Source organism: Microchirus variegatus (assembly GCF_963457635.1).
Source record: "Microchirus variegatus genome assembly, chromosome: 8".
NCBI classification, from domain to species: domain Eukaryota; kingdom Metazoa; phylum Chordata; class Actinopteri; order Pleuronectiformes; family Soleidae; genus Microchirus; species Microchirus variegatus.
Window position 1 is genome coordinate 6598124 of NC_139809.1, and position 26214 is coordinate 6624337.

A 26214-nucleotide genomic window follows, 5' to 3' on the forward strand; every position below is an offset into this window, starting at 1 on the left:
CAAATGACAAATAAAACACGAGGGGGGGGGGGGGATGTGAACCTAGAAAAAAGTCCAAATGGTCCACAAAAGCAATAAAAGGTCTTAGCCAACCATATCCAGCAGAGAGTTTGAACACACAGAGCTGAGAGAGTGACTGATCAGAACATTAGCCTTTCCATCAAATCATTCAAACTATTAAAGGGGAAATAAGTAGTTTATAGTGCCATCTAGAGGAGAGGCCGAAATTTTACAACAAAGACCTGCTGCTCTGCTCACCCCCTCCCTTCCCTGAGCGGTACGGTATCCTCAGCTGGTCAAATGTCGTCCTCGTCGTCTTTCTCCGTGTCAGCAGATGAGGTTCCTGAGGCGAGGGAGAGGGCGAGCTGCCGCGGCCGTAGCAGACGAAGCGGAGAGAGTGGAGGCGGGACTTCTGCTACAAGTAAAGAGACGCTTGTTTTGTTCTCTCGCGTTTGTCCTTACAGGCTCCGGTAGAAACATGGCGTCTCGCTGCTAACAGTGGCTATGCAACCGCGGTCCGCGGTCATGTTATTTTACATGACTTTTTGAAACACTACGAAAATGAAACAAAAACTATTATACAGCGACTAGACAATGCAGGAGCACATAATATGTATAAAAAAGTGGATTTTGGGTTATATAAACCCATAAATACTACATATTGTACCTTTAACTTGTGTTATATTCACTGTTTGCTGTGAATATTTGGCTGTAAAAAGCAGGTTTCCTGTACGCTGGAAATGACCTGAATGAGAAGCTTCCTGCTGCTCAACTGTCAGTCACCAGGCTCTGGGGTCATAGGTCATAGGTCATAGGTCATGTAAAAGACAGCTAAGAACATCTTAATTAAAAGGTCGTCCCCCAGAGACAAACACACCAGCAATTTGGCTTTTGAACATTGTCAATCTTCAGTCTGGCTGTATATAGTTTATTGTAGTACTAGAGTGTTCAGTGGATATCTCGTTTCATATTTTATTTCTATGACATTTCAAACTTTTATTCCCCCTTTGGAGGAAAAAAAAGCCCAGTGTGAACATTTCAAACTCCCAGTGAAGTCTGGTGTGTCTCTACCATTCAGGATAAATGGAAACCTTCACCTGTGAAATTGAAATGATGGCACATTAAATGGCATTTCTGAGGACTGTATTTAAAATACCCGACTATGTTAAGATATTAATGGAGGTGATTTAATGCACCATTATCTCCTATTCGTGGACTCGCTGTTGTTAACCTAAGAATTAAAACATTTTCTATGAAAAAAAACTACTAAATTATTAATTGCTAAGCCTTTGAGGGGAGATAGGAATATGAAATAAAAATGCTTGTGAGCGTTAACTCTTGGCATTTATAATATACCAGTGTCTTTTGTCTTGGACGTGGCTAAAAGAAAATGTTAACATGTCATCACTTTCAGTTCAAATAAAATGTTTTATCGGAGTTTGTTGATGAAAACTAGGGGGAAAAACTCTTACCTATAATAAAAGGCAATGATGTACGCTGTCAAATGTTTTCTTCTTTCTCTGCAGAGGCTGAGAAATAAAGGTGTTAGTAATGTCATTTCATCAATCTTTTATATGAAGTAAACAACTCTAAAAAAAAAAAAAATGCAGCTACTAAAATTGCTGTGGAGAAGAAAACCAAACAAAATGCATTTTTATAACATTCATTTCAGAGGTACATGAAGCATTTTATTGTAACAGAAAACATGTATGTTTTTATTTTCTTTTATCGGTAACAAAGCAGCAGCAATGAAACCAAGAGAATACGGATGTTTTTGTGAAGGATCGTTTTAATTAAAATTCTACAGTAGGGAATAGTGTTAGCATTATATAATATTTTCTTTAATAATGTTAACTGTGAATTGATTGATACTTTACCTAGAAGGCCAGGAACAAGAGTCCAGTAAAGGTTTGTCTCCTATTAAAGATGATTTTAATGAACATTTCATGTATATCGTACCTCGTAGAAGGTCGAGTTGGCTTTTCCTTTAATATTCTGAATGTTTCTAGGGTAAATTTGCTTAAAGTTGCATTATGTAATAAATCTAAAGCTAAACTGGCCATAAAATCCTCCTAATATGCCACCGATTCTCAGGAATAATGTTCATATAACAAACTGAACTCACCACCAACAAGAGTACAGGCAAAATATTTGCATTAAAAAAAAATATTTTGCAGACCGCAAATCATCTTTATGTTTTGAAATCATGTTTTGGCATGTGGCGCCACCTACCGCCGTCTACCAATCATTGCAGTCAGTAGAGTCTCAGCTGCCGAGCAACCACGGGTTGCCAGTTACGTCTGAGCTACAATGGCGGAGGAAACGAAACCTAAAAGACCTCGGTAATTTGAATTTGAGTGTAGTAACCGTTTTTGGCCACATTCTTATATATGTATATATATATATATATTGACATATCAAAAAACATATTCAGAGCAGTTCACTCACTCAGCAGTAGCAGTCAGTCTAACGTGATACAGTCAATTACAACAGACCGTCAGTAATTAAAGTGAGAGCCAAATATTTGCAATCTGACACAATTAACAGCTATTATGCCTCAGAGATTAGAAGAGAGTGGAGAGAGAGAGACACTGTGAAGTAGATGTAGTGTGTCACTAAAGAATGAGCCTCCGTGGATGAATAATTAGAGAGAATTTGTAGTTTTCGCTGTTCAGGGAATCCTAAAGGTTATCGACAAGCATTGATAAGAGAGACAGAGTGTGTGTGTGTGTGTGTGTGTGAGAGAGAGAGAGAGGAGCGCTGAAGAGGAGATGAGCCGTCGCTGTCTGTTTGACATTTCTGTCAGAACTGGTATTTGAACTGCCGGGGAGCTCTGACAAATGCCACGACTGTCACAGGATCAATTTTAATTACACCTGACTGGTTCTTTCAGGGGCTCAGGGATGAACTTAATTAGCTCGCGAGGCACTGACCAGTTTCAGAGGCCTCGCCGTTTCCTTCTGTGGCTTTACGTTTGGCATTTTAACGGTCTTTGCCTCACTGACGGAGAGAATTACCAAACGAGGGGAGAGCAAATGCACTCGCAGGACGGCTAAACTACAAACTGCCATGTTAATGTTTGGTTGTTGTATACATTTTGTCGTTTTGCACCTACATAGTCGGCAGTAAGATGAGTACAATGGGCTTTTTTACACACACAGATGGTCTGCTTGTGCACAAAGTGAAACTGATTCCTCTTCTGAGACACATTCTCCTGAAAACCCACCCCCTCCTTTTTTTTTTTTTTTTTTTAAACGCACTGGTCTACTCTACGATGCCTATACATAACAAAGAAAGACTTCCTCAGATCAGGAAGACTCGGTTCCTTTCACATTTAAGCTTATTTCGTATAATGAAATAAGTTTCGAATTTGTGCGGAAACAGAAGTACAGAATTGTCTGCAGGCAGCAGTAATGTGTCACTGACACGCCAATTTGTGCAGCAGCACACTGACAACTCCAGATAATTCGGAGGAGACCAGAGTGTCCCACCAGTTATCCCTCGCATAAATGACAAGGCCAGAAATGTGATGAAGTGGTCGGTTCATTTTAATGAACACAAAGTCACCCGCGTGGAAGGTGATTTTAATTAAAATCGCCTTGTGTTTAATCATTTAACACATTCAAAGGAGGGAGGGGAAGAAAAAAAGATGTACATTTGAGAAGAGATAACCGAGGTATTTGTTCAGTGAGTAAGTTGTTCAGTTTCTCTTCACAAGATTGCATGTATGACAGACTGACTTTCTACTGTTTTGCGTAACACTTTATAAGAAGTACACACTATTAGCATTAGTTAAGCCTTAAAGGACTCATATTATACCCTATTTCTCCAAGTTAAACTAGTTCCCTGGTGTCCTAATGAACATGTCTGTGACATGCTTTGGTCAAAATACCATAAGGATGAAGCACCACAGCAGTTCAATCACCCTGCTGAAACAGCCCTGTTCAGAACGCTCTGTTTAGTAGTATCTCTTTTTATTTAATAAAAAAAAAGAAGTAGGAAGTAAAACAAAACAAGGGACAGGAAATGACATCAGCCACAGAGGCTACTGGGAGCATTCAGAAAAGTGATCATTTGCAGGCTCTAGCAGGCACATTGCCGTCATGTATAACATGTATCTCCTGGACATATAAATCCCCTGAGGCTGGAAGTTTGTGTAGCACTCTGTGCTGCACCGTGGAGCCAAGAATAGAACTTTTCACGACTTCCGGTTTTTGGATGCCGTTTACATGTTTTACGGACAAAGGAGACAACAATTCCAGACACATTGTGACGTCCCAATGAGTGTGGAAGTCAACATCGAGTGTTTTATCTCCTGTACTTAGAGTGAGGAGGACCACAAAAACATGAGTGAGTCATCTTTTTTCACACTTTGGCGAATGATAGGGCCTTCAAGTCCCAAATATAAGGACTTAAATGATTAAAAAGTTGATTTTGCATAATATGTCCCCTTAAAATATAATATTGAATTCATCATTTATAACGCATGAATACTCTCATATGTAGTTTATAAACACATTTATAAATGTTTCACTCATGTGCTGAAGTGTTGGCATGTCCTGCGCGAGTCAGCAGTCTCTTTTAAGTCGATCAAAGAGCTCGTTTGTTGGAGGTGGATGCTGATTGGCTGCTTGAGGACACCAGCTATTTGGACACAGTAAAACATTTATAACTCTGTTGATAAACTACATACAAATTAGTGTTCATGTGTTATAAATGACAAATTCAATATTTGTGTACTTATTATAAAGTGTTACAGAGTTTTGTTGCTGGTTTTTATGATATGACGGCATTTTCTCCCAACACTCCCCATAATCTCTTTTCTTTATCCACCATCTCTGGGCATCCATGAAAGAAGAACCACAGACTGTTAATGTTCACTTACGACACACAGTTCACACCAACAACTTCACAGGAAGGGTGTCATTTAAAAACAACAAAACTGCTCTAGGCGCTTTCGCAAACTGCGAAGAAGCAGCAGTGTGTCACTTTTATATATTAATTAATTAGTCCACTCTGTGTTTCTGAATATAGCAGTGTTTTGTTTTTGAGTCTGTGGTGACAGAGAGGTGGGTAAAGTCAGATGGCAGCAAACTTTAGGTTAATGAATTCACCTTGAGTGAGTCAAATGTGATGGACACAGAGTCGTCCTTTCAGAAAGCTCTGCAGACTCACCTGAGGTGTGAGGGGAAGTCTGTTTAGGCGACAGAACACACTGGAATTTAGAATCTCCTGAAAAAGAATAACAATAACAACTAGAAAAGCACTCGGAGAGCACAGACCTCCGCCAAGGCAGCTCAGTGCCGACAAAACACACCCTGCCTGGGTCAGATAGCAAGTGTTGTAACCAGTGATAGCGTCTATGGATCACGCCCAAAATGGAATCACTTGTTCCTGGTCCCATTGCAGACATTTCCTGAAAATTTCATCCAAATCCGTCCGTGACTTTTCGAGTTATGTTGTTAACTAACAGACAGACAGACAGACAAACAACAACAAAAACATGATTCTGTGCCATGTTATACCAAAAACCAATAATTTATTATCACTTCTTTTTTGCAAAGTTCACCATTAGCACACATTTTTTTACCTGGCTACAAATGTGCCAAACTACGCATTACTTGAATCAGACATTTACTCAAAACAAATACTGGGATTTGTTGAAATTTGAAATTTACAATATTTCAGCAACAAACAAAAATTGTGGCGTTCTGGAATCGTGTGTGTACTGTACAAGTAACTGAACAAGTGTCATGTCTGCTGAGGTTTTTCCATGAAGGTAAATCGTGTGTGTTCTGAGTCCTGCTCAGCGGCAATCATCCAAACACCAGCGTGTGACTGCAAACATAACTCAGTAAACTATAAAATAGCTATGAATGTTTCCAGTTATAAAAAACCTCAAATTATGAAAAGTATGAATAAGGCTGCGTGATACCTCTCGGTTGCTTAGTTTATTGTTTGTGTATGAAATCAGGTTGCCACACACACACACACACACACACACACACACACACACCGCTGTGTCATCGTTTCAGTTTTTTTTTTGCTGTTAAGGCGACGCATGTGGAGAGTAAATATTTAAAAAATACTAGTATGTAAAAGGCATGAGCAGGTCCAGGATCTGCTTGGATATGTAGAAAAATGTTCAAAATATGAAATCATAACAGAGTGAATATAAAAGATCTTCTTCCAAAGCTGTAAACCAGACATACAAGGATGCAAACCTGATCACCTTCGTCTTAGTTTCGTGTTGGCGAAAACGTTCACAAGTTACAGAGGTCACAAAATGAGGTTTCCTACTTTTGAGATGTGCTTCTGAGAATAAATATAGAGATTTTTTTCAATGTTTTCTTGTTGACCAAAAACTATTTTTTTCAGCAATCTAATCCGTGTGTTTCCGCTACATGTTCCCAGCTCGCCTCAGTTCGGCTCGGCTCGCCTCTACGCGGTTTGGTTGGTTTTCCATTAAAATATAGTACCTCCTCAATGCCAGGGTTATTCGTTTTATACGCAACACACACAAACTAGTGACTAGTCATTAGAAAAGCAGTTGTTTTCAGTGTAACTGAATCATTAGTCATCAGTCAATTAAAAATATTTTTTAAAGGTCCCATATTATATCCTATTTCTCCAAGTTAACCTAGTTCCCTGGTGTCCTAATGAACATGTCTGTGACATGCTTTGGTCAAAAATACCATAAGGATGAAGCACCACAGCAGTTCAATCACTCTGCCAAAACAGGCCTGTTCAGAACGCTTTAGTCGTATCTCATTAGGTCCACCTTAAAAAAAAAGTAAAACAAAACTTGAGGGACAGGAAATGACATCATCCACAGAGGCTACTGGGAGCTAACAGCGGTTAGCATTTGGAAAAGTGATCATTTGCAGGCTCTAGCAAATGATCACATTGCCGTCATATATAACATGTATCCACTGGACAGATAAATCCTCTGAGGCTGGAAGTTTGTGTAGAACTCTGTGCTGCACTGTGGAGCCAAGAATAGAACTTTTTGTGGACTTCCGGTTTTCAGATACTGTTGTCCTAGCCAGCACTCTCACGTGTTTTCAATGCGCTAAATTCCAGGAATTTAGCGCATTGAGACGTCACAATGAGCGCGGTAGTCAACATTGCATGTTTCATCTCCTGTACTTAGACTGAGGAGGACCACAAAAAGCACGAGTGAGTCATCTTTTTTCACACTTTGGCGACTGATAGGACCTCCAAGTCCCAAATATAAGGATTTAAATTATTAAAAAGTTGATTTTGCATAATATGGGACCTTTAAGTACTTCCTTCATGACCGGAGCACAGACTCCGTCTAACACAGTCACTGGACAGGGTTTGGGATGCTGCGAAATACACCAGACTCCTTTGTTAAATATTGACATTTTAGACATTTCCTTGGTAATTGTTGGAGATGAACCCACGTTTTCAGGATTGTTAAGTCTTTTTACTGATCTACAGTTCAGTTGGCATCGTTTGGCTTGATTATTGTGTCGGACGTTTCACTGTGACCGATCAGTGGCCGGCAGTCTGACGACATAACAAGGTCAACTCTCTTGGAATCTCACCAGAGCAGGTCAGGTACTATCGCTAATGGAAACTCCAAAAAAAACGTGCCGTGCCGAGGTGAGGCGTGCCACACTAGTGGAGGCGGAGCTTAACACCTCTACATATGAGGTGACATTGAGGTGAAACACAGCAGTTTATTTCATTTGATTAAAGTTTACAATTCTGGTTTTGAAATACACACGCGTTCAATTTTACTTCACTTGTTACTTTGCCCGATGTGTGACAACTGGTGTCATAATCTGCGTACAGCCGACAATTCCAACTCTCAAACACCAAGACTTGCCGTTTTTCAGCTTCAAAGATGCTCACACAACTATAATTTATATGGTCACAACGTAAATATGAAAATAGAATTGAAAAGTTTCAAAAAGATACATGTCTAGTGTGAAGTAATAAAATAATTATATTGTCATAACTTTATAGAAAAAACGTTTTTTGTTGTTTTTTTGTTATTTTCCTCCCCCCCTCCCTCGGAGTGATGTGGAAAAAGAAGACTGGAAAAAACGTGAAGAAAATGTCATTAACACCACTGATAAATTCTTTACAAAATGCTTTTTTGGATTACAAAGTGTGAAAAATATTCCTATTGTCCTCTTAAAAATGCCACATTGAACGAGGCAAGTATATTATACCGCATGGGGTAGAATGTGTGGTTTTTATTTTTATACAGTAGTGACTGATAGGAAGGCATTGTGCACCTTGGCTCCCTCTGGGGCTTTAGTCCCGTGAGTCATCAGCTCCTGGATCGTCATCCAGTTGTCGAGGATTTTCTTGTTGCGTTTCTTCATCATCTTCTTGTGGCTGAGCTCGATGATGCTGACTTCCTTGCGACCCTCGCTGCTGCTCTGCGGGTTCTCCTTCAAACTCTCCAGTCGACTGCGCTGCATGAACTCCCGTCTTTTCCTCTGTTCTTTTGCTCTGACCAGGTGCTGCTTTCTCTCCTCTTTACTCCAGTACCGTCCCATCTTCATTTCACTCATCGCGTCGTCGTCCGTGGTCATCCCCCCGCTCCGCTCTTCCTTAATCTTCAGGGCTCGCTCCTTCAGGATCTTGTCTCTCACGGGTCTCTTGGTGATGTAGCGGGTGCCGTCGCTGCGGATCTTGACCTTCCACTCCATCTTGGGCTCATCGATGGGCCTCTGAGGCTCTTTGCACACACTGAGCAGGCTGAGCTGGCTCTGAGCGTACTCGACCGCCGAGCGCTGCTGGATCAGCTGCATGTAGCTCTGGTAGTGGCGGGCGTGAGCTGGAATGTTTGTCTGTCTTTGCTGGGAACTGTGGGATGGAGAGAAATAGGGAATCTGGCAAGCATGTGTCCTTTTTAATGTCCCTTTGCTCGCCTCCTCGGCCTGAGTTGTGTGGTCTGACTCGGATGGATTGCTGTGGTCAGGGCTGCTGCTCCTGCCTGGGGCCGGAGCATGGCACACTGGGATAGGGCTCAGGCTCAGAGAGTGGGCAGTGGCGAGGCTGCTACAGAGGTTCTTCTGGTTGGTGAGACTCACCATCCTCTGGAGCGAGTGCTCTGGAGAGCGGTCCATTGCCAGAGGCGTACTGCGTGAGCTCTCCGCTGTGTTGTAGGCACTGGAGCTGTCCTTGTCCGATTTCTCCAGCCTCTCGTTAACGTCTGCCAACTTCCCCCGTGGGGGGTTGCCATGGAGGAGGCTTTGGTTTTTGGTGGAGGGAGGAGATCGGCCCGTTTCCTGACCTTTCCGGAGCTTGTGGGCCTGCATGATGTTCTGACATTCGAGCTCGATGCTGCGCAGCTCCTCGTTGAGCATACGCAGCTCGTGTTGTACGCCGCCCTGCTCCACCTTGCTGCACTCGATGGTGCTGCGGCGGCTGTAGAACAGATCGTACTCACCGCTGTTACGAATCTGACACTTTAGCTCCAAGAGCTGCTGAAATCGATCGCCTTCCATCTCATCATCGTCCTCGTCCTCTTTGTCCTCTAGCCGTGTGGAGCCAATGGTACAATGTGTGTCCCGACTGTCTCTCAGGCACTGGGACAGACGTCTCTGGATGTGCGCCAGGACGTTATTCTCTGAGCTTTCCATTCTGTCTTTAATACTCAATACGCTGCTCTTGTGATGAGGGAGTGTGGAGCAGGTGGGCTTTTCATCCTCTGCTGTCTGAAATGGACAAACAAAAACAACCTGAAACAACCTGAAATATAAGGCGTTATAGTTTCCTTTAGGTTATTTATTTGTATTATAAGCTCAAATAAGTATTTGTAACAGAACACATATTTGTGCTGTTCCATTCGGTAAAGGACGTTTTGTGCAGTTTGCATTGTGATGCAATGGCATAAACACGATGCCATTGGGTAAAGTTTGACGTTGACACACAAACAGGACCTAATGTACCAAATGTCCTGTACCAAACAGACTAGCACAAACGTGTACTATTATTTGCACTTTGCAATCATTCTTGTAAATCACTGGCTTTTTAAACAATAGCATTTTTGCAAAATGTTATTATATATATTTGGTCGGAGCAGCTGTTGTCTAGCATTACATCTATAAAGCAAGTTGTGTCTGTGTCGGATCGCCCTCAGATTTTGGATATGGGCTGAGCATGGCCTGATGGTGCGCATCCTTGATTTTCAAGTTTTTTGGAGTAATTTTAATTTTCACTGACATATCACGTTGTGTCTGTGTGTCTGTCTGTGACGGGCTCATCAGCAGCAGCTGCGCTGTCTGGAGCAGGGACGTGGGAGTGAAGAGGCTGTCCTCACGGTGGGTGAGACATTTTCACACGGTTCATCGCAGAACATGGTGTTATACTGAAACGACGGTCGGTGTCCATTCACCAATACGTGAGCACATATTTAGTTAGCATTAGCATGCTACTGTTTTGCGGCTAACTTGGCGAACCTGTTTCCAAAGGTATGGTACCGAGGCTACGATTAGCATTAGTGTAGCTAGCTGTTTTGGGACTGTCAGTCACGCTGGAATCTCTATACAAGGTGTATTTGACTTGCGGTGTGCACATACCAACTACGGGCACTGCGCTACGCTAGGACAACCTAGCGTATTCTAACTGTTCTGTTGCAGTTCCTCATAAACATGCTATCACACTTCCACAATTAACATACTGCAGCTATAAACATTGTGACCCAGTCTTATTGTAATGCCATTTTATGTGTTATTTCCCTGGTGCAATGTGGGAAAAAAGTTACAAATATTTGGTTCAGCGACCACATTCTGTATTCTCCATATGCTGTTTTCTGTTGTGTGTATATTACACTGATATACAGCACCATTACTTCAGGGATTGTTCGCTTCTGTTCTGACTTTGAAGTCCCATTAATATGGATTTATGGATTTTTGTGGCACGTTATCATTCAAACAAAACAGAATTTTAAATTATGATTACCAATGTTTTGAGTTTCCAATGGCTGACTGGTTCCCTACCATAAATATTCATAATCATTATTCCGTTTTCATATTTCAAAGGGCAATGCTTGTTTTTGCTCAGTTTCTGTAAGAAAAAGTCAATGGCGGGGTTTGATTCCATCGCCGCCATTGGCGAGATCTCGAGTAATTTCAGGGAAAAGGTTAACATTGACTGTGAATAACGACCCTATACCGTCAGAGCAATTAATGGTCGGGCGTGATGGTATGATGTTGAAAATGATGTGGGTCCTGGGATCTGTCCAATTTATGAGAAGGAGACACCTAATAACTAACTTTTCACAAAAACATTCCTTAAAGCCAGATAATAAAGCTTCGACACTGACTCACTCATCAAGTTATACAACGTGTGTGTTTTCTGGCCATCTAACCTGTTCATTCTCCTGTTCTTCCTGCAAGGCAGCTAATTCCATCTCTTCTCTCTGCTGCTCCTCCAACATTTCCATCTTCAGCTGCTCCAGGAACTCACTGTGCTCATCATCCAGCCAGGCCTCCTCCAGCTAGAGGGGTATGGAGAGGGACAGTGTATGACAGTAGGAGAGACAGAGAGAGTGAGAGTGAGAAAGGGGTGAAAGGGCTGCATTTCAAAGTGTATTTGTCAAGGTCTAAAGCTTGTGGCGACACAGTGTCTCAAAACAAATAGTCTGGTGCCTTAATGGTATTTTCTGCTAAAACACCCGGACATGGTTTTGAAATAAGAACCCGGTGGCATGGATACGTCGTTTCTTAACCAACAAAACACCGTCCCTCATCTTTAAAACATGCGTTCTATAATCTTAAAATCAAGCCAGTGCAATTTAATGGACATAAGACTCGCCACCTTTGACCCATTTCCTCCACACGATCCATCATCTGTTTGCTCGATGCGAGTCAAATGGGATCCGTATCTGAGGACTTCAGATTTACTACTGAGACACATTTAATTACAAAGAGTCTGCTATTGCTCCTGGCTCATCTGCACTGCGGCAGAGTCCCCTCCACTTATTTGCCATCGGCCTTGGGCCTGAACTCACTCCACATTAGCATGCCATTAGCTTTTATGGCTTTGTGTTGGAAGTCAATTACAGTGGCGCTACATAAAAATAAAACATGAGGTGTCTCCACGGTGGCCGCCACTTGGGAGTGGTTGCGGCAGTGGGGGGGGGGGGGGAGAGGGTTGGCTACATCGGAGAAATACGCTTTACTCTGAACAAATATCAAGTAAATGACAAAACACCACTACGTCCGTAATTCGTCAATTATGAGTAGTATTGAGGATTTATCAGCGTGGTAAATGCTCACCTGCATCTCAGGTCTGGCAACCAGCAGCACGATGTTCCGACACTCGTCGCTGGAGAGCGCGGCCATTGCTTCTTCTCGGTCTTGAACATCTTGGCCATTAATCTGAAGACGACATGCAAAACGTGATTAACACAAACACTCAAGTTAATCGCACTCGCGATTTAGGCGCACACACACTTCTTCATTCACATTTTGACCACAGGCACGTCTACATACAGCACATACGTACAGTACAATGATGAGACTTTCGCGCTCTCCACAACAAAAGGCCGTTAAGAAAAATGAACTACAATTAAAGTGACACTGGACAATAAAACCTCTTTTGTTGAGGAAAGTGCGAACACTCAGTGCTGCTCACTAATACGAACCAGGACCAGAGATTATGAATGGAACAGTGGTCGTGGGCCGACGGAGCTGTTGTATCCGGCAGCGTACATACATCTAGCCGTACAATTAACTGGCCACTGACAGGGGGCGTCCATCTTTTTGTGGGCAGACTAATGGCCCTGTCACTTCTGGATAATAGTGCCAGAGCACTGGTCTGGCTCACATACACACACACACACACACACACAACCTCCTGGTTTAATTCACATGGTGGACACCAGAAGACAATTAGATTAAAAGCGCTTATGCATATGCCCCCTGCACCTAATGACTGTTTTGTAGAAATAACTTATACCTAATTCCGGAATAAGGCTCTATTGTACTTGAAACATATTTCCCTGCATCGAAAACAAGACTTAATAATCATCTGTAAAGTCGCTTCATCTGCCATTTTTATGTGTGAAAGGTTGATCCTTAAGAAAAAGATAAAGGTCGTGATAAAGTCATAATACACCACCTTCCAAGCACACTTAAAGGGCCTTTTTTGTGCAATTGCTTCACACCTTCTCAACCTGTATCCTGCCAATGTGAGAATATGGTTGAGTTTTTTTTTAAGTTTTGCTTCCGACTGTAAACACATGATTCAATCACAATGCATGTTTTTTCAAGACATGACATCAAATCTATTCCAAATATGAAATGTGCACAGCAGATAATATTTAAACCTTTAAACCTTCCTCAAATCATATTGTCTGAAGAGGTGAAGTGATAACGTTTAAGCTCTCCTGTCTTCTTTGTGTTCAATAAATGAACAGCAGCTCATGATCACTGGATGCTGACATATATTCGCTTGATAGCGTCAAACTTAACCTCCAAATATTTCACAATTTCATCACTAATGATGTGCAAAGGCTCCGAGAGCTTGATATTTCCAGGAGGTCAGAAGGAAACAGCACGATTTTCTAATATGTTGACGAAATGATCATTTTGTGTGGTCGAAGCAGTAGTTGTGTACCAACAGTCCAGACTGTAACTCAACTATGATAAACAATAATCAAATACCAAATGGACTGAGGCAATGCTGCGGTGCCCTTCTTCCCCCCCTCTAACATTCATAGAGGGGGCGAGTTCCCCCTTTAATGTGCTGCCATTAAAAATTAATAGGCTTTCATGCTGGGGGAACAGTGGTTGTGTGTGACAAAATAAAAGCCAATTTTATGTTGAAATTAATGACAGTGTGGAGCTGGGGGGTGAGGTGGCGGAGAGGTTGTGGTGTCCTACTGTACCTGTAAGATGCGATCGCCCTCACGGATGCGTCCATCTTTGGCTGCAATGCTGTTTGGACAGATCTGTCAAAACAGGAGGGAGAAAATTAACCTTCTTAAACACTTTTTTTTTTTTTATCTTCATTCAAGCAAATCAAACTCATTTTCAAGACATCACACAATCCATCGATTTCAAAATACATTTCCTGCTTTTGCCCGGTCACTTTTTGAAGCTCATTCAGCCCCCGAGAAAAAGCCGGAACAACCCGAGTTATCACCGTAATCATTTAACTCCTCAATTGTATGCACCTCAGTTTGCTACATCCTGGCAGGTTGATGGAGTGCAAGCCTCTGCATACAGCAGCTACAGCCCATAACTCAACCCAAATACATGATGCACCTGCTCCTCCCATAACAAATGTTAGTGAACAAGGGGGCAGGACACTCTTTCATTGGCCAATCAATCAATATCTCCAATCAGCTGGGATCTCTGGAGATGGTGAGCTGCTGTGGCTCTTCATCTTCATGATAGTCCACTCCTACACAGAGGACCACGCACTGAAGGGGGGGGGGGGGGGGTCACCGGACAGGAAGAGGGTTGAAGATTGGAAAAAAGGAAAGTGTGGATATGAGGAGAACTATGAACTATGAACGGTCTACAAATGAACACCGAGGAAAAGGACAATAGAGGAGAAGGTTAACTGTTAAAGACAAGCTGCACATATTGATGTTCTAATCCATTTATAGGATCTATAGCAGTGTCCTGGTTTTATGGCATCAATGGTTTCATCACTAATTATTATCATACAGTGTACGGATTGCAAATTGAACTCTTACAGACACATGTTAGTCCTGGTCTGACCCCATTCGGAAAGCCACACTCATTTGACTCATTGAGTAACTGGAATATGAGCATTTTTTGTTACAATACTGTCTAGACATGCTTTTATTACAAGCCGTCTAGACTGTACTAATGCCCTTTATGTTGGGGTTACCCAGCGCCTTCAGCTTATCCAGAATGCTGCCACATCTCCTCCATTCTGGCCTCCCTCCATTGGCTCCCAGTGTGTTACAGAATGGATTTTAAAATCCTTTTATTTGTGTCGAAGTAGTATTGCTCAGTGCTACTTCTCTGACTTGCTGCAGCCATATGTGCCTCTGCAGTCTCAAAGACCTAAATCGCAGCTGAAGGTCAGAGGGGATCGGACTTTTGCAGTTGCAACCCACTTTATTATTAATATTATGTTAAAAATGCATATAATGCAAATTAATCTCTAAAATAAATGTAATTTCTTTCTTCTTCATACAATAACTACAAAAAATATGTTAAAAAGTTCTCAAACGCACCCGAAAACTAATTATTTTACAGTTTCCTTTGAAGCCAATGCACTTGGTTCAGCTGTTGCCAGCTCAAGTGGGACTTGAGATTGTCCTCCGTAGTGAATTCAAAGGACATCACTTGCAAAGAATTATGAAATGGCATTTGAGTTTTTGTGGACAGTATTATGAAGCTGTCTAGTATGAATTTAAGCTCCGAAATAGGACCTGCTCCTTATTTCTGAGTGAAGACGAGAACTTTCTGAAGTACCCAGGTTTACACTTTACACCAATGTAAAAATTTATAAATATCTTTTCTACCTCATGTACTGAGCAAAACTTGTATTCACTGCAAAAAAGCTGCTTTGTTTATGGCTTGCGACACTCGTTTGCTCACCATCTCCTCTTACTATGCGTTTCTCTGACTGTACATGTGCTTGGAAGTAGGACACAAAGTTTCATTGTAAGTTACAACCACAAATATACAAAAGACAAGGGACAAATATATGACCATGTTCTGTCTATAATCTTGTCAGAGCACCTACATACAAATAGCACAGTGAGAGAACAAAAGAGAGAAAGAGTTAGGCATTAACTGGTTATGGTTAAGGTTTGGGTTAACTGCCCAAATGAATGGAAGTCAATGCAGTGTCCTAACAAGAAACGCTACACAAACCTGTGTGTGTCATATGATTTATATATTGCTGAAGATGCAGACAGTAAACTATAGCAGAGCAAATTAAATTAAATTTTATTTTAGTTTAATACTCCCATACGGGACTTTCTATGAAAGATGTGTCCAATTTCGTTTGATCAATATGATAAAGGACTGTTACGTGATTTCAAAATTGTTCCCTTTTACTGAGGGAATCCGATTCAGCTGTGATGATATTCTAGTTATATTCTATAGTTACAACAACAGCGTATGACACACGTGTACATGTGAGACTTCAAAGAACTGGAATGTAAAGAATCTGTAGAATATGCATAAATTATATTTCCATTTTTCTAACTGCATATACGATGCATATATTTTTGCAGCACCTCCTGGAGCAAGGCAGAGGGGAAAAGATAAAAGAGCAATGATTCGGTCTTTACTCGAGCAGAAAACTCCAGGGTGAGAACGTAGTGCTTACTCAGGGAAAAACAAGTTGAGAGATGAAGAGAATAAACACGTTTAACTCAAAAGTGATTAAATCCTCTCATCTTGCAGAGAAACCTTTTACACTTACCTCGCTGACATAGATGGCTACGTCCTCCTCCTCGTCCGTCCTGTAGCACAGAGTCAAGCCCAACTTCTCTTGGCTGTTGAGTCGATACAGTTCCACCTCCTATATGTGGAAATACAAAGTCTGGTTAGGTCTGATGGGAGAGGTTCATTTCACAGGTTTTTCAGGTAATTTGGGTGGATTTTAACCCATGGGGATCATGAAGGTGTTCACGACCCCCATAACCCCAACTGTCTTGACACTTAAAGGTAGGTTGGGAGATATTTTTTTTACAGTATTGCTGAAAATCTTCATCACAACCCGATTGTAACCAATTAATGAATGCATTGTCTCAAAAATGAAAAATGTCAGTCAGCTGTGGAACGGACAGGTCCGTAGAAACGCCTTCCAATCGTATTGAACAGCCCAAACTAAATAATTGTATGGCCCATTCAATACCGCGTACCTCTCATCCCTCTTCCTGCACGAATCTCGCACGCTCAGAAGACAGCGCCAGAGCTTATGTTAGCTTGCTAAACATTCAACGAGACAGTTGCAGCGACGTTATGGCAAAAAAGGTGTGAACAATAGGTGTTGGTCGCAAATGGAAGATGTTTTTTGTGAAAGCTACAGCAAGAAAAAGGCTAAAGCCCAATTTATACTCCTGCGTAAAGTGCTCTGCGTAGGCTACGCAGAGTCCTCTGCGTCGACGCAGAACCTGTTGTAGAGCCTCTGTGTCGTCTCCGGCTGCACGGAATATTTTTTAAGTGTCCGTCACTCCATCAAGGGACAACGGAGACGGCAAGAGCTGCGATTGGTCCTCAGGACAGGCCGAGCTAAGCTGCTCTGTGCCGGCTCACAGTGAGCACCGAGCGTCCACAGAGGGCGGAGCTGAACACCGCTGACTTCATCTCTGCCGAACTATATATACGTCATATCTTAACACACACAGCACATGTTTAGACTCTAAATGGCCAATTTCTCGCCTCAAATTATCTTAAAACTGCGTTCCGGGACACAGAAAAGTGACAAACGGCCACTGTTTCAACAACAACAGTCTTTCTCCCTCGGACGCCATTGCTCACTGTAGCCAAAAGCAACAAACAACCTTGCGCAGCGACCCCTACTGATCGGGCGGGAAATTGCGGCGCCTATCCGTCACCACGACGCAGAAGTATAAAGGCTCGAGTGGTCTACGTGGTGACGCAGACGGATAACGCATTACGCAGTCGGAGAAGTATAATGTGGCCTTAATGCATGTTTAGCGACGACTGAAAGCCCAGAAAGGGCTGCAAAGTGATGTCATGGTGGCTCTGTTTCTACTAGACAGGTCGGTTCACTTTATGTCTTTGTGATCTTTTAAGAATATTTGTGGTTTTTTTTCGTCATCACATTGTCATTTGAACAAGTATCCAAAAAAGTTAGCGTCACCGGAAAGTACTGGAAGCTAGCGACGCTGCGCAGCGCTCGTGAATCCATGTCAAACCAACCCAACGCAACGCTCTTCGCGAACAAACATTGTTGTGCTCTGGAGGCATAGCTTCATAGGGAAGTCTGAAGAAAGGGGCTTGGACTTTTGAATTCATTGAAGATCCTGCTCAAGCTTTTCCAGGATCTCCAAATCTACATTTAACAGCAGAGGAACAAGTTTTATTGGAATTCTTGGACAAACTTTATCAGCCAATGAAGATCAAGTCAACTGAACTACATGGACTTTGAGGTGCAGCCGTTTTTTGTCAATAACAGATGACGACATATCGGTTAAATCATAAAAGATGTGTCCCTCAATTGACCTCAACTCAAGAAACATTCTGTAACCTTCAAAGAAGAAATAGAAAATGATGAAACCTCCAACTAAAATGGCTACACAAACACATCTGCTGCACCAAAAGATCACATAACAATTTTCTTCTTTTGTTTTTTAAAATATCAAACTCTTCTGAGGTTTTCCAGACTCGGAGTGTTTGATCGTGAAAGATATTCTTAGCTGTGATGATTTGTCAAAGGACCTCAGTTGTTTTTCAAGCTGCTGCCTGTTTCAAACTGTTAGACTGTAAATAATATAATAAGGAACAGAGAAAGAAAAAGAACGAGACGGAAGTGCGACGTCGATCTGTGTTGAAGAAATTCGAACTGTGATTACAGTGAGTGGGAACTTCAAGCTGTTGGGGGCAGGATTGCACCTCTTAGTGTACAGCCAATAATTATCACTATTCTTAGAAGAAGAAGCTAAACAAATGATTGAATTACAAATCAGTGGTAGTCAAAGTTCCCATGAGCATCTTGGAGCATAATCTGGCGCCTGCACGAATTCTTCGTCTAAGCTGTTACGACGTTTGAGCTCAGCACCTGTTCAATTCAGGTAGTTCATACTATGATACAACTGCAATTGCGATGTAACCTTAATAATATTAGCTCAAGAGTGCTCATGAGTTCCAAGTCATAATACGTAATCAAGCGTAATCGTGATTTACTAAATGATCCTATTCAGTATTACAGTAACATAAATGGTTTGAAGTGACAAGCAAATACTAAAAGTAAACCAGATGTTGTCATTAATGTTTGATTGTGAGTGATTAAACCCGTTTAAAGACTGTTATGATGTAATTGAAGTGTAATAGGAGTTAAAGGGGAGACGAGTCAGACGATTCTAGGCTTATTCAAAAGTTGTCCTGATTGACATGATTGGATTTTTGTACGTTATGACCAAATGTAGTTTTTCAAGTAAGTTCAAGTAAGCTGATTGGTACGATGTGAAAGTAGAAGAAGAACGCAGGTGCCTCTAAAAGCACTGAACAACTTGTATCAGGGCTCTTCTAAAGTCAGACGGACCGAGTGAAGGAGAACCTCCTTGTGTTTCAGTGGAGAAGGCGATTGTGGACAATTAACACGTGCAGCGTGCTCTGAAGAACTCTCCAGCTGTTTCTGATCTTAATACAAGGACAGTGCAACTACTATTATTCCACTCAGCTGAAGGATTGTGCAATTGGAACTTCAGAGCCGCTGACCACAGCTGCTCATCGGGGTACGAGCTGAGAAGAACGATGGAACGATGAGGAACACTCCTGAAGTTGTATCTGTCGCTCCTTTTCCATTTTTTTTTTAAATTTAACATTAGGTCAGGCAAGCCCCAACACATTTATTATGTTTTTTTGTATTTTATTTATTAAATTATCATGAAATTTTGAGTGGCTTTTTTTGTGTCACATCCTTCAGATCCTTGCATGCAGTAAAACCCAGGTTGTACATTCACATTTCTGATGGTTCTTAATGGTTAGTCTGGTTAATCAATTAAACAGATCCTTGGGACCCAACAATGTCTCTTAAACTTAATCTGGCAACTAACAAGAGCCCGAATCATGAGAGCTGAGCTGCTGTTAATGGACACCGGTTGATGCTGTATTATACTCCTGGGCTATTCAGTGTGATGCAGTGTCGGAGGAAGTGGGATAGATGCTCAGATGTAGGCAGTCAGAAGCCAGAATAGTCGACCAGCTTAAGCAGTCTTAGAATCTTTATTGTGGTAGGATCCCTTTAAGCTGCAGACTAACCCTTTAAACATAGGTCTAGTGAGAATATCTGTATTTACAAAGCTCATGAATACAAGAAGTGAGATTTTATTAACCACAACCCAGAACTTGAGTGAGTGCCATAGTTCCCCTTCATCTAATAACACAACTTTTTCCACCTAATCCTCTTTTTCCCCCAGTTTCCCACAGCCACAAATGCTGCCTCGCACCAAACAAACAGCACGAGCTTGCACTCCCTCTCCAAATGCTGAAACATACCAAGGGTGTTGGAGGGAATCAAGTGTGAAATGGCCTCTCCTCCCAAGGTCTTCATTAGAGCAGAAACACACCAACTCTCAGCAGCAGGGGTGAGCTGGTTGAGTGGAGCAGAGGGTGGAGGGGGCAGAGAGAGAGAGAAATGAGGCAGCATGCGAGGGCTCTGGTGGTGGTGGTGGTGGGGGGTGGGTGCTCAGAGGGGTCTCACACAGAAACAGAGAGATTCATCTCTTCTGTGACAAGTGTGGGTTCGGCTGGTTACATGTGCCAGATGTGGGTTGGAAAGGAGGGGAATGGGAGAGACTGACCAGGGTTGCCAGAGAGTCGACACCTGGTGCCCCTGGCTCCTGCTTTCAAGCCGTTTATGACCATCTCCACCCACCCACTTCTCCGTACACACTCATAAACACACCTCTTCATCCCCTGTCACTCATTTCCTCCTACACTTCTCTACCTCTGCTTTTATATTGACAGATCATCATTGTGTTTTTGGACCGGGAACATCGCAGCTGCTGCTGCTGCTGCTGGGCCACCTAAACATACACTAAAAAGAATAATCCCCGCAAAAACCCTAAGCTTGCACAAACAAGTATACTCAGGAGAGTACATATATAAGTCCAGACACAAAAAGCTGGAGAGAAAGAGGAAATCTTCTGAAGCTCATCGTTTTATCTCTCTCGACAGTCTCCGCCCGACAGCCAGCTCAGATCTTTAATTGACTGTCTCAGAACTGGTGACAACTGCAAATCCTCAGCTCATATGCAAAGAATACAGTGTAAAAAAAAAAAGTGAAGAGGCTTTGGTGCCGACTACCTGAACAAAATCATATATTAGCTATATTTAAAAAATGGAACTAACGAGTATTTTTTCGACAGCAGAAGACACGTCCGCTGACGCAACAGAGCAGTCATTGAGCTAATGCAATCTATGGAAGCGTTGCACACGCTGCATGCAAATGTGACGTGAGGAATATCGGTGGGAAATACTGAAATCACAAGCAACGTCTCGGAGACGTCCCTCTAAAAATAAACCGCGCTAATTAAGTGCTCAGACTGAGACTGAGCAGGTAGTGCATCGTCGTTCTTCATTCCTGCCTCTGTAAAGCACAGGGAGAGAAAAAAAACATAATTTAACTGTAACTGCGTGCAGCACACATGTGCAGCCATTTTGCCAGGTGTTTTTTTTTGGTTTCTTGTTTTAATACAGTAATGTGAGGGGAGAAAAAAACACCCACTCATGCTCAGATTCCTCAGTAAAAAAAAAAAAGAACCACGTGTGTCTGGGTCTATCAAACACACATTTGCCAATCCCTATCTCTACTTTTCGCTTTTGATTTTTTTTTTTTTTCCCCCATCCATTTTCCAGGCGAGCTCTCTGCCTCTCAGGCAGGAGATTGCTGCGTGGCACAGGGATGAGAGCTGATAGTGAATTAATGACTGCGATGGCATGATTAGGGGGAAAGATTGGTGTCTACCATCAAAGCACATTGGGTGCAGTCATAATAATAGCACCTTTCATTACCGGTAATAGAAAAAGCAGTCGCAAATGCATGGACGGCTACCACGGACTTATTTTCCGGGCTTAGAAAATGCCATCAGAACTCACTGAAACTAATCATTAGTTACATGCTTTTGTGGCCATATACACATCAAGGGAACGTATGGGTGCTTTTTAATGCGTGGAATTCAACCTATAAGACATGGCTTTGAACGAAAAAATGTGACTAACTGTCACGGGCAGGTGACGATTCCTCTGTGCAAATCAACCTTTTACCTTTAAGTGTAAAAGCATTTCTTTATTTCAGGGTTTTATTTTAGTCCATTTTGGGATGCTAATGTGTTGCTTTCTTTTATCCTGGTTGGACAGATAGGGCAGCGATATTGCTCCCGTCAGACGTCCGTCCTGAGAATGTGGTCGTGCTATAAAGAAAAAAATCTAGTTTTAATATATGAATACATGACAATAGTGGTAATCCGTCCCCGAGACGACTCCTCAGTCTTTCAGCAAACAGACACGACTTGTAAATGTGTATTTGCATATGGATGCCCATGGATGTGCGATCCAATCACAAGCTGTCACGGGAGATCGCAGGACATCCAGGATATGATGAGTGATAGGAGTGAACACACGTACATAACAATATTTGCGATCACGTCTCTTAGGGTGGATGTTAAAGCTCACATAGAGTGGTCCTGTCGCACATATATGTGAGTTATGGAGGTCTACTTACATACATTAATTTGTTTTTATGGTAAAAAACCTCCTCGTTGCTGTAAACGAGCCGATAGAAATCTCTCCTCGCTGAAGCTCTTGTCAGTCGCACTGTTTCAGACTGAAATCTCATCCCCAGAAGACAGAGTGGATTGTGATTGGCTAGCAAACGAGAGCTTTACCAACTGTCTTGTGATTGGTCAATACCTGGAAGTGACGTAATCGGCACAACAGCTCCCAGAAGCGCAGCTCCCCCTTCTGGAACGGTGGATGCACTGCTACTCATTATCAAAACATTGTTTTAACAATGTTTAAAAATAGCTTCTTCACGACTCCCCGCCGCAGTCCCTTTTTACGACTTTGACCCAGAGTCAGACCCAGAGTCAGAAGACACTGTCGCTCGTGAAACTCCTCCACAACGGACGTTATTCTTCTTCTGCGGTTCAATGTAAGCAACCGGATGTACCCGGATGAGCGCCCAGACCAGGAGGATCCGCTGTTCAGGAGAAATGCTGTTTACGTAACCAGACCGGGTTTTTTCAGAAATCTCGCTGAGCCCGAGATTACAATACAACACATCGTTCTCAGCAGTGGCTGAACTGTTTCGGACCTTCAGGGCTTCATAAACGAGGTAATGCATGCAGACACACACCAAAAAACAGCGTTCATTGGAACTTCCGGTCTAGGTCTGCTTCAACACAACTCCCTTGTTAGCTATGTACCGCAAAAAACGCTGCTGGAGTCGAAAGAAAATGTGTTACTTGCGCCCCTAAACTTTGGAACACACTCCCCTTAGAGATCAGGGACGCCAGCTCACTATATATCTTTTTACTCTAACCCTTAACTACCTTCTTTTTATTCCACCCTTGTGTTTTATTTGCATTTTTAGTTTATTGACCTCCACCAGGAAGTATTTGTTTTCATCCGTCTCTTAGCAACATAACTGTAAAAGTCACGGACAGATTTGGATGACATTTTCAGGAAATTTCTGATATGGAATTTTGGCCATGATCCGCAGACGATATCACTATTTTTTAACTGTAAGAGGTCTGCACTCTTTTCCCATTATTCCACCCCGTGTTTCAATCTTTTTGTTTTATTTCAAAGTTAAAAGAGGGTCTTTACTTTTTGACTTTGGACTTCTCCTTTTCATTCCACCCTGTGTGTGTTTTATTGCTGTATTTGCTTTTTACATTTTTATTTTATTGTGAATCACTTTGAGTTGCAATCCTGGTATGCAAGGTGCTACACAAATAAAGTATTTTTATTATTCTTGTCAATACCAGGTCTGTACAGGGCCTAAATATCAGAAATATCTGTATTTTTTTCTATTAACCGTCAGAACCTACAAATAAAATGTTCAGTGGTATATTTCAGAGGCATCCCCCTCTCCTGACTACTCACTAACAGGAACATCGGTGTCCTTGTGTATTAGGCAGGTGAATTAAATTTAAATGTTTCCTCTGTGATGTTTTGTCAAACGGCTTTCTCCCACTGTGCCGTTTCATCCAACTCAGGTAATTTAAACACATTTCTTTCCTTCACTTTGTGAGTGCCTCAGCAGGGAGTAAGGGACTGGATGGACCCTGAAAGATTTTCAGCTTTTACCTCCCAGTGGTAAAAAGCTGCACCCGCCCTCACAGTGTTCTCAATGACGTACAGTAAGTAGGAATGCATTAGTATCTAACTCCCCAAGCATGAAATAAAACAATAGCCCAAGCCGCAACGCACACACGCTATAATAGGATTTATTAATCGCAATGAGGCATAAAGGGAGGATTTCATATATTATATTTATTACAAACTTGACACTGGGTCCTCTCCATGATCCAAGTGGGTGCACAAATCTCTTTCGATGTGAAGCAACAGCTCAAGCTCAGTTTGTGGAAGGATTCAGAACAAATTCAAATGAAACAAACAGGAGGGAGGGAGGGAGGGAGGGGTGAGCAATCATCATACATCAAACCACACGGAGCCCTTTGCTGGCAATCGGCTCACAGCTCAATGACTCAGAAATAAAGAATATCAGACCAAAGCGGAGAGAGCGGTGACAGTGTGTGTTTATCCCTTCCCATCACGTTTGAATCAGCGCGTCTGCACGCGTGTGTTCTTCACTTCACGCGTTGAAGATTAACAGCCTTAAAAAGATCACCTCTCCAACTCTCCCGCTTGTTATTTGCACTTTAACAAAGATGCAGATGCACAAAATGCGATTCCTTCGCTCGCACCTTTAATTGGGTTTGAGGGACCTCTTTCAGAGTTGTCGAGACAATTAACAAATCTCTGCTAACACTGTGTCACCGTGAGGAACAAATCACCGTCATCTCACTTTTGCTTTGTAGGAAGTGGAGGCGCGTCGTTGCTGCCACTGGAGGCAAGGGATTTTTCAAGCTGTCTGCAATGTGCCTGATCATGTGTTACTAGACACTGCCCCCCCACCATGACATCCCACTCTAGAGTCAGTTTGTGCTTGCACCCGTGCACTAATGGGTCAGAATCATTAAAGGTGCCATATGTAAGAATGTGGCCAAAAAACGGTTACTACATTCAAATTCAAAATACCAAGGCCTTTAAGGTTTCGTTTTCTGACGTAACTGGCAACCCGCGGTTGCTCGGCAGCTGAGACTCTACTGACCGCAATGATTGGTAGACGGCGGTAGGTGGCGCCACATGCCAAAACATGATTTCATAACATAAACATGATTTGCAGTCTGCAAAATATTTTTTTTTAATGCAAATATTTTGGCTGTACTGTTGTTGTTGGTGAGTTCAGTTTGTTATATGAACATTATTCCTGCGTCTCTGTGACATATTAGGAGGATTTTATGGCCAGTTGCTTTATATTTGCTACATAATGCACCTTTAAATATCATGTGTTGGGGGAATGAGTGAACATTTGTTGCAGGCATGTGTTTCATGTCTGTACCTGTGTGTGTTTGTGTGTGTCTGTCCGTCTGTTGGTACTGACACAAGACATTAACCATGGTATATGATTGAGGAGGGGGGCTATTAAGATATATCACATAACATAACCAGTGTTATGTGGCTCCAGGGCTCCATTAAAATATCAAGATGAATAACGTTGCAGTGAAAGCATCGGGATAGTAGCGCAGAGGCTCGGGCTCCAGGGCCTCCTGAGCCCCCGGGGCCTGAGCCCGCGTCTCACTAATCCATCCTTGTGTACATCGACATACAAAATGACTCATTATTCCTCGTAGCAAACACTGATGTCACGTGTGTGACTCTTACCTCGTACTCAAACTCCTCTGTCCTCTCTCCGTCAGCAGGAATGGGGGAGAGGTAGTCCGTCCCTTCATAGTAATCCTGGTCCATTGTGTGAAGAGAATGACAGCTGTCAGGAGGGAGACAGAGGAAGAAAAATGGGGAAAGTCAGACACACAGGGAGGAAGGCAGAGATAGGGAAAGAGGAGGACAGGCTGGGTATTAGCAAGATCGCTTCTCCTAATTTTAATTTGATGTGTCAATACCGTAGAGTGACAGGATTTCCTTGCCTTTGTCTTCGCCGGGAATCCGAAGAATAAAGCGTTCGTCTAATGCTTTTTTGTCACTGTCACGAGTGCGTGTGTGTGATAAAAGTGCAGCAGCCCCCTTGTTAACGGCATCGCCACATAATTTGCTTCCTTGCTCTTGACAGACTAAACCCTCCACATTGTGCATTTGTGTTTTTCTTATTATGCCTCCCTCAGTCACGGAAACAAAACTGCATTGTGAGGTGGCGTAACAAGACAAGCAGCCGCAGTAGTGCCACACAGGAGAACGGCGGTGGACAGAAACTTAAAAAAAAACAAAAAAAAAAACGACAGAAACTCCAGTT

General features: G+C 42.3%; 1 protein-coding gene across 1 annotated transcript in view; it reads right to left on the reverse strand.

Moving 5' to 3' along the window:
* Positions 1–8234: 8234 nt before the first annotated feature.
* The window catches only part of LOC310931039 (PDZ domain-containing RING finger protein 4), a gene marked incomplete at both ends in the record, with an annotated part of 53703 nt that continues 35723 nt past the window's right edge, over positions 8235–26214 (reverse strand). Inside the window, 6 exons of the mRNA XM_083894116.1 lie at positions 8235–9701; positions 11357–11485; positions 12267–12368; positions 13880–13942; positions 16408–16506; positions 25629–25731. Coding sequence (XP_083750242.1) covers positions 8235–9701; positions 11357–11485; positions 12267–12368; positions 13880–13942; positions 16408–16506; positions 25629–25731 — 1963 coding nt within the window. The remainder of the gene's footprint in view (positions 9702–11356; positions 11486–12266; positions 12369–13879; positions 13943–16407; positions 16507–25628; positions 25732–26214) is intronic.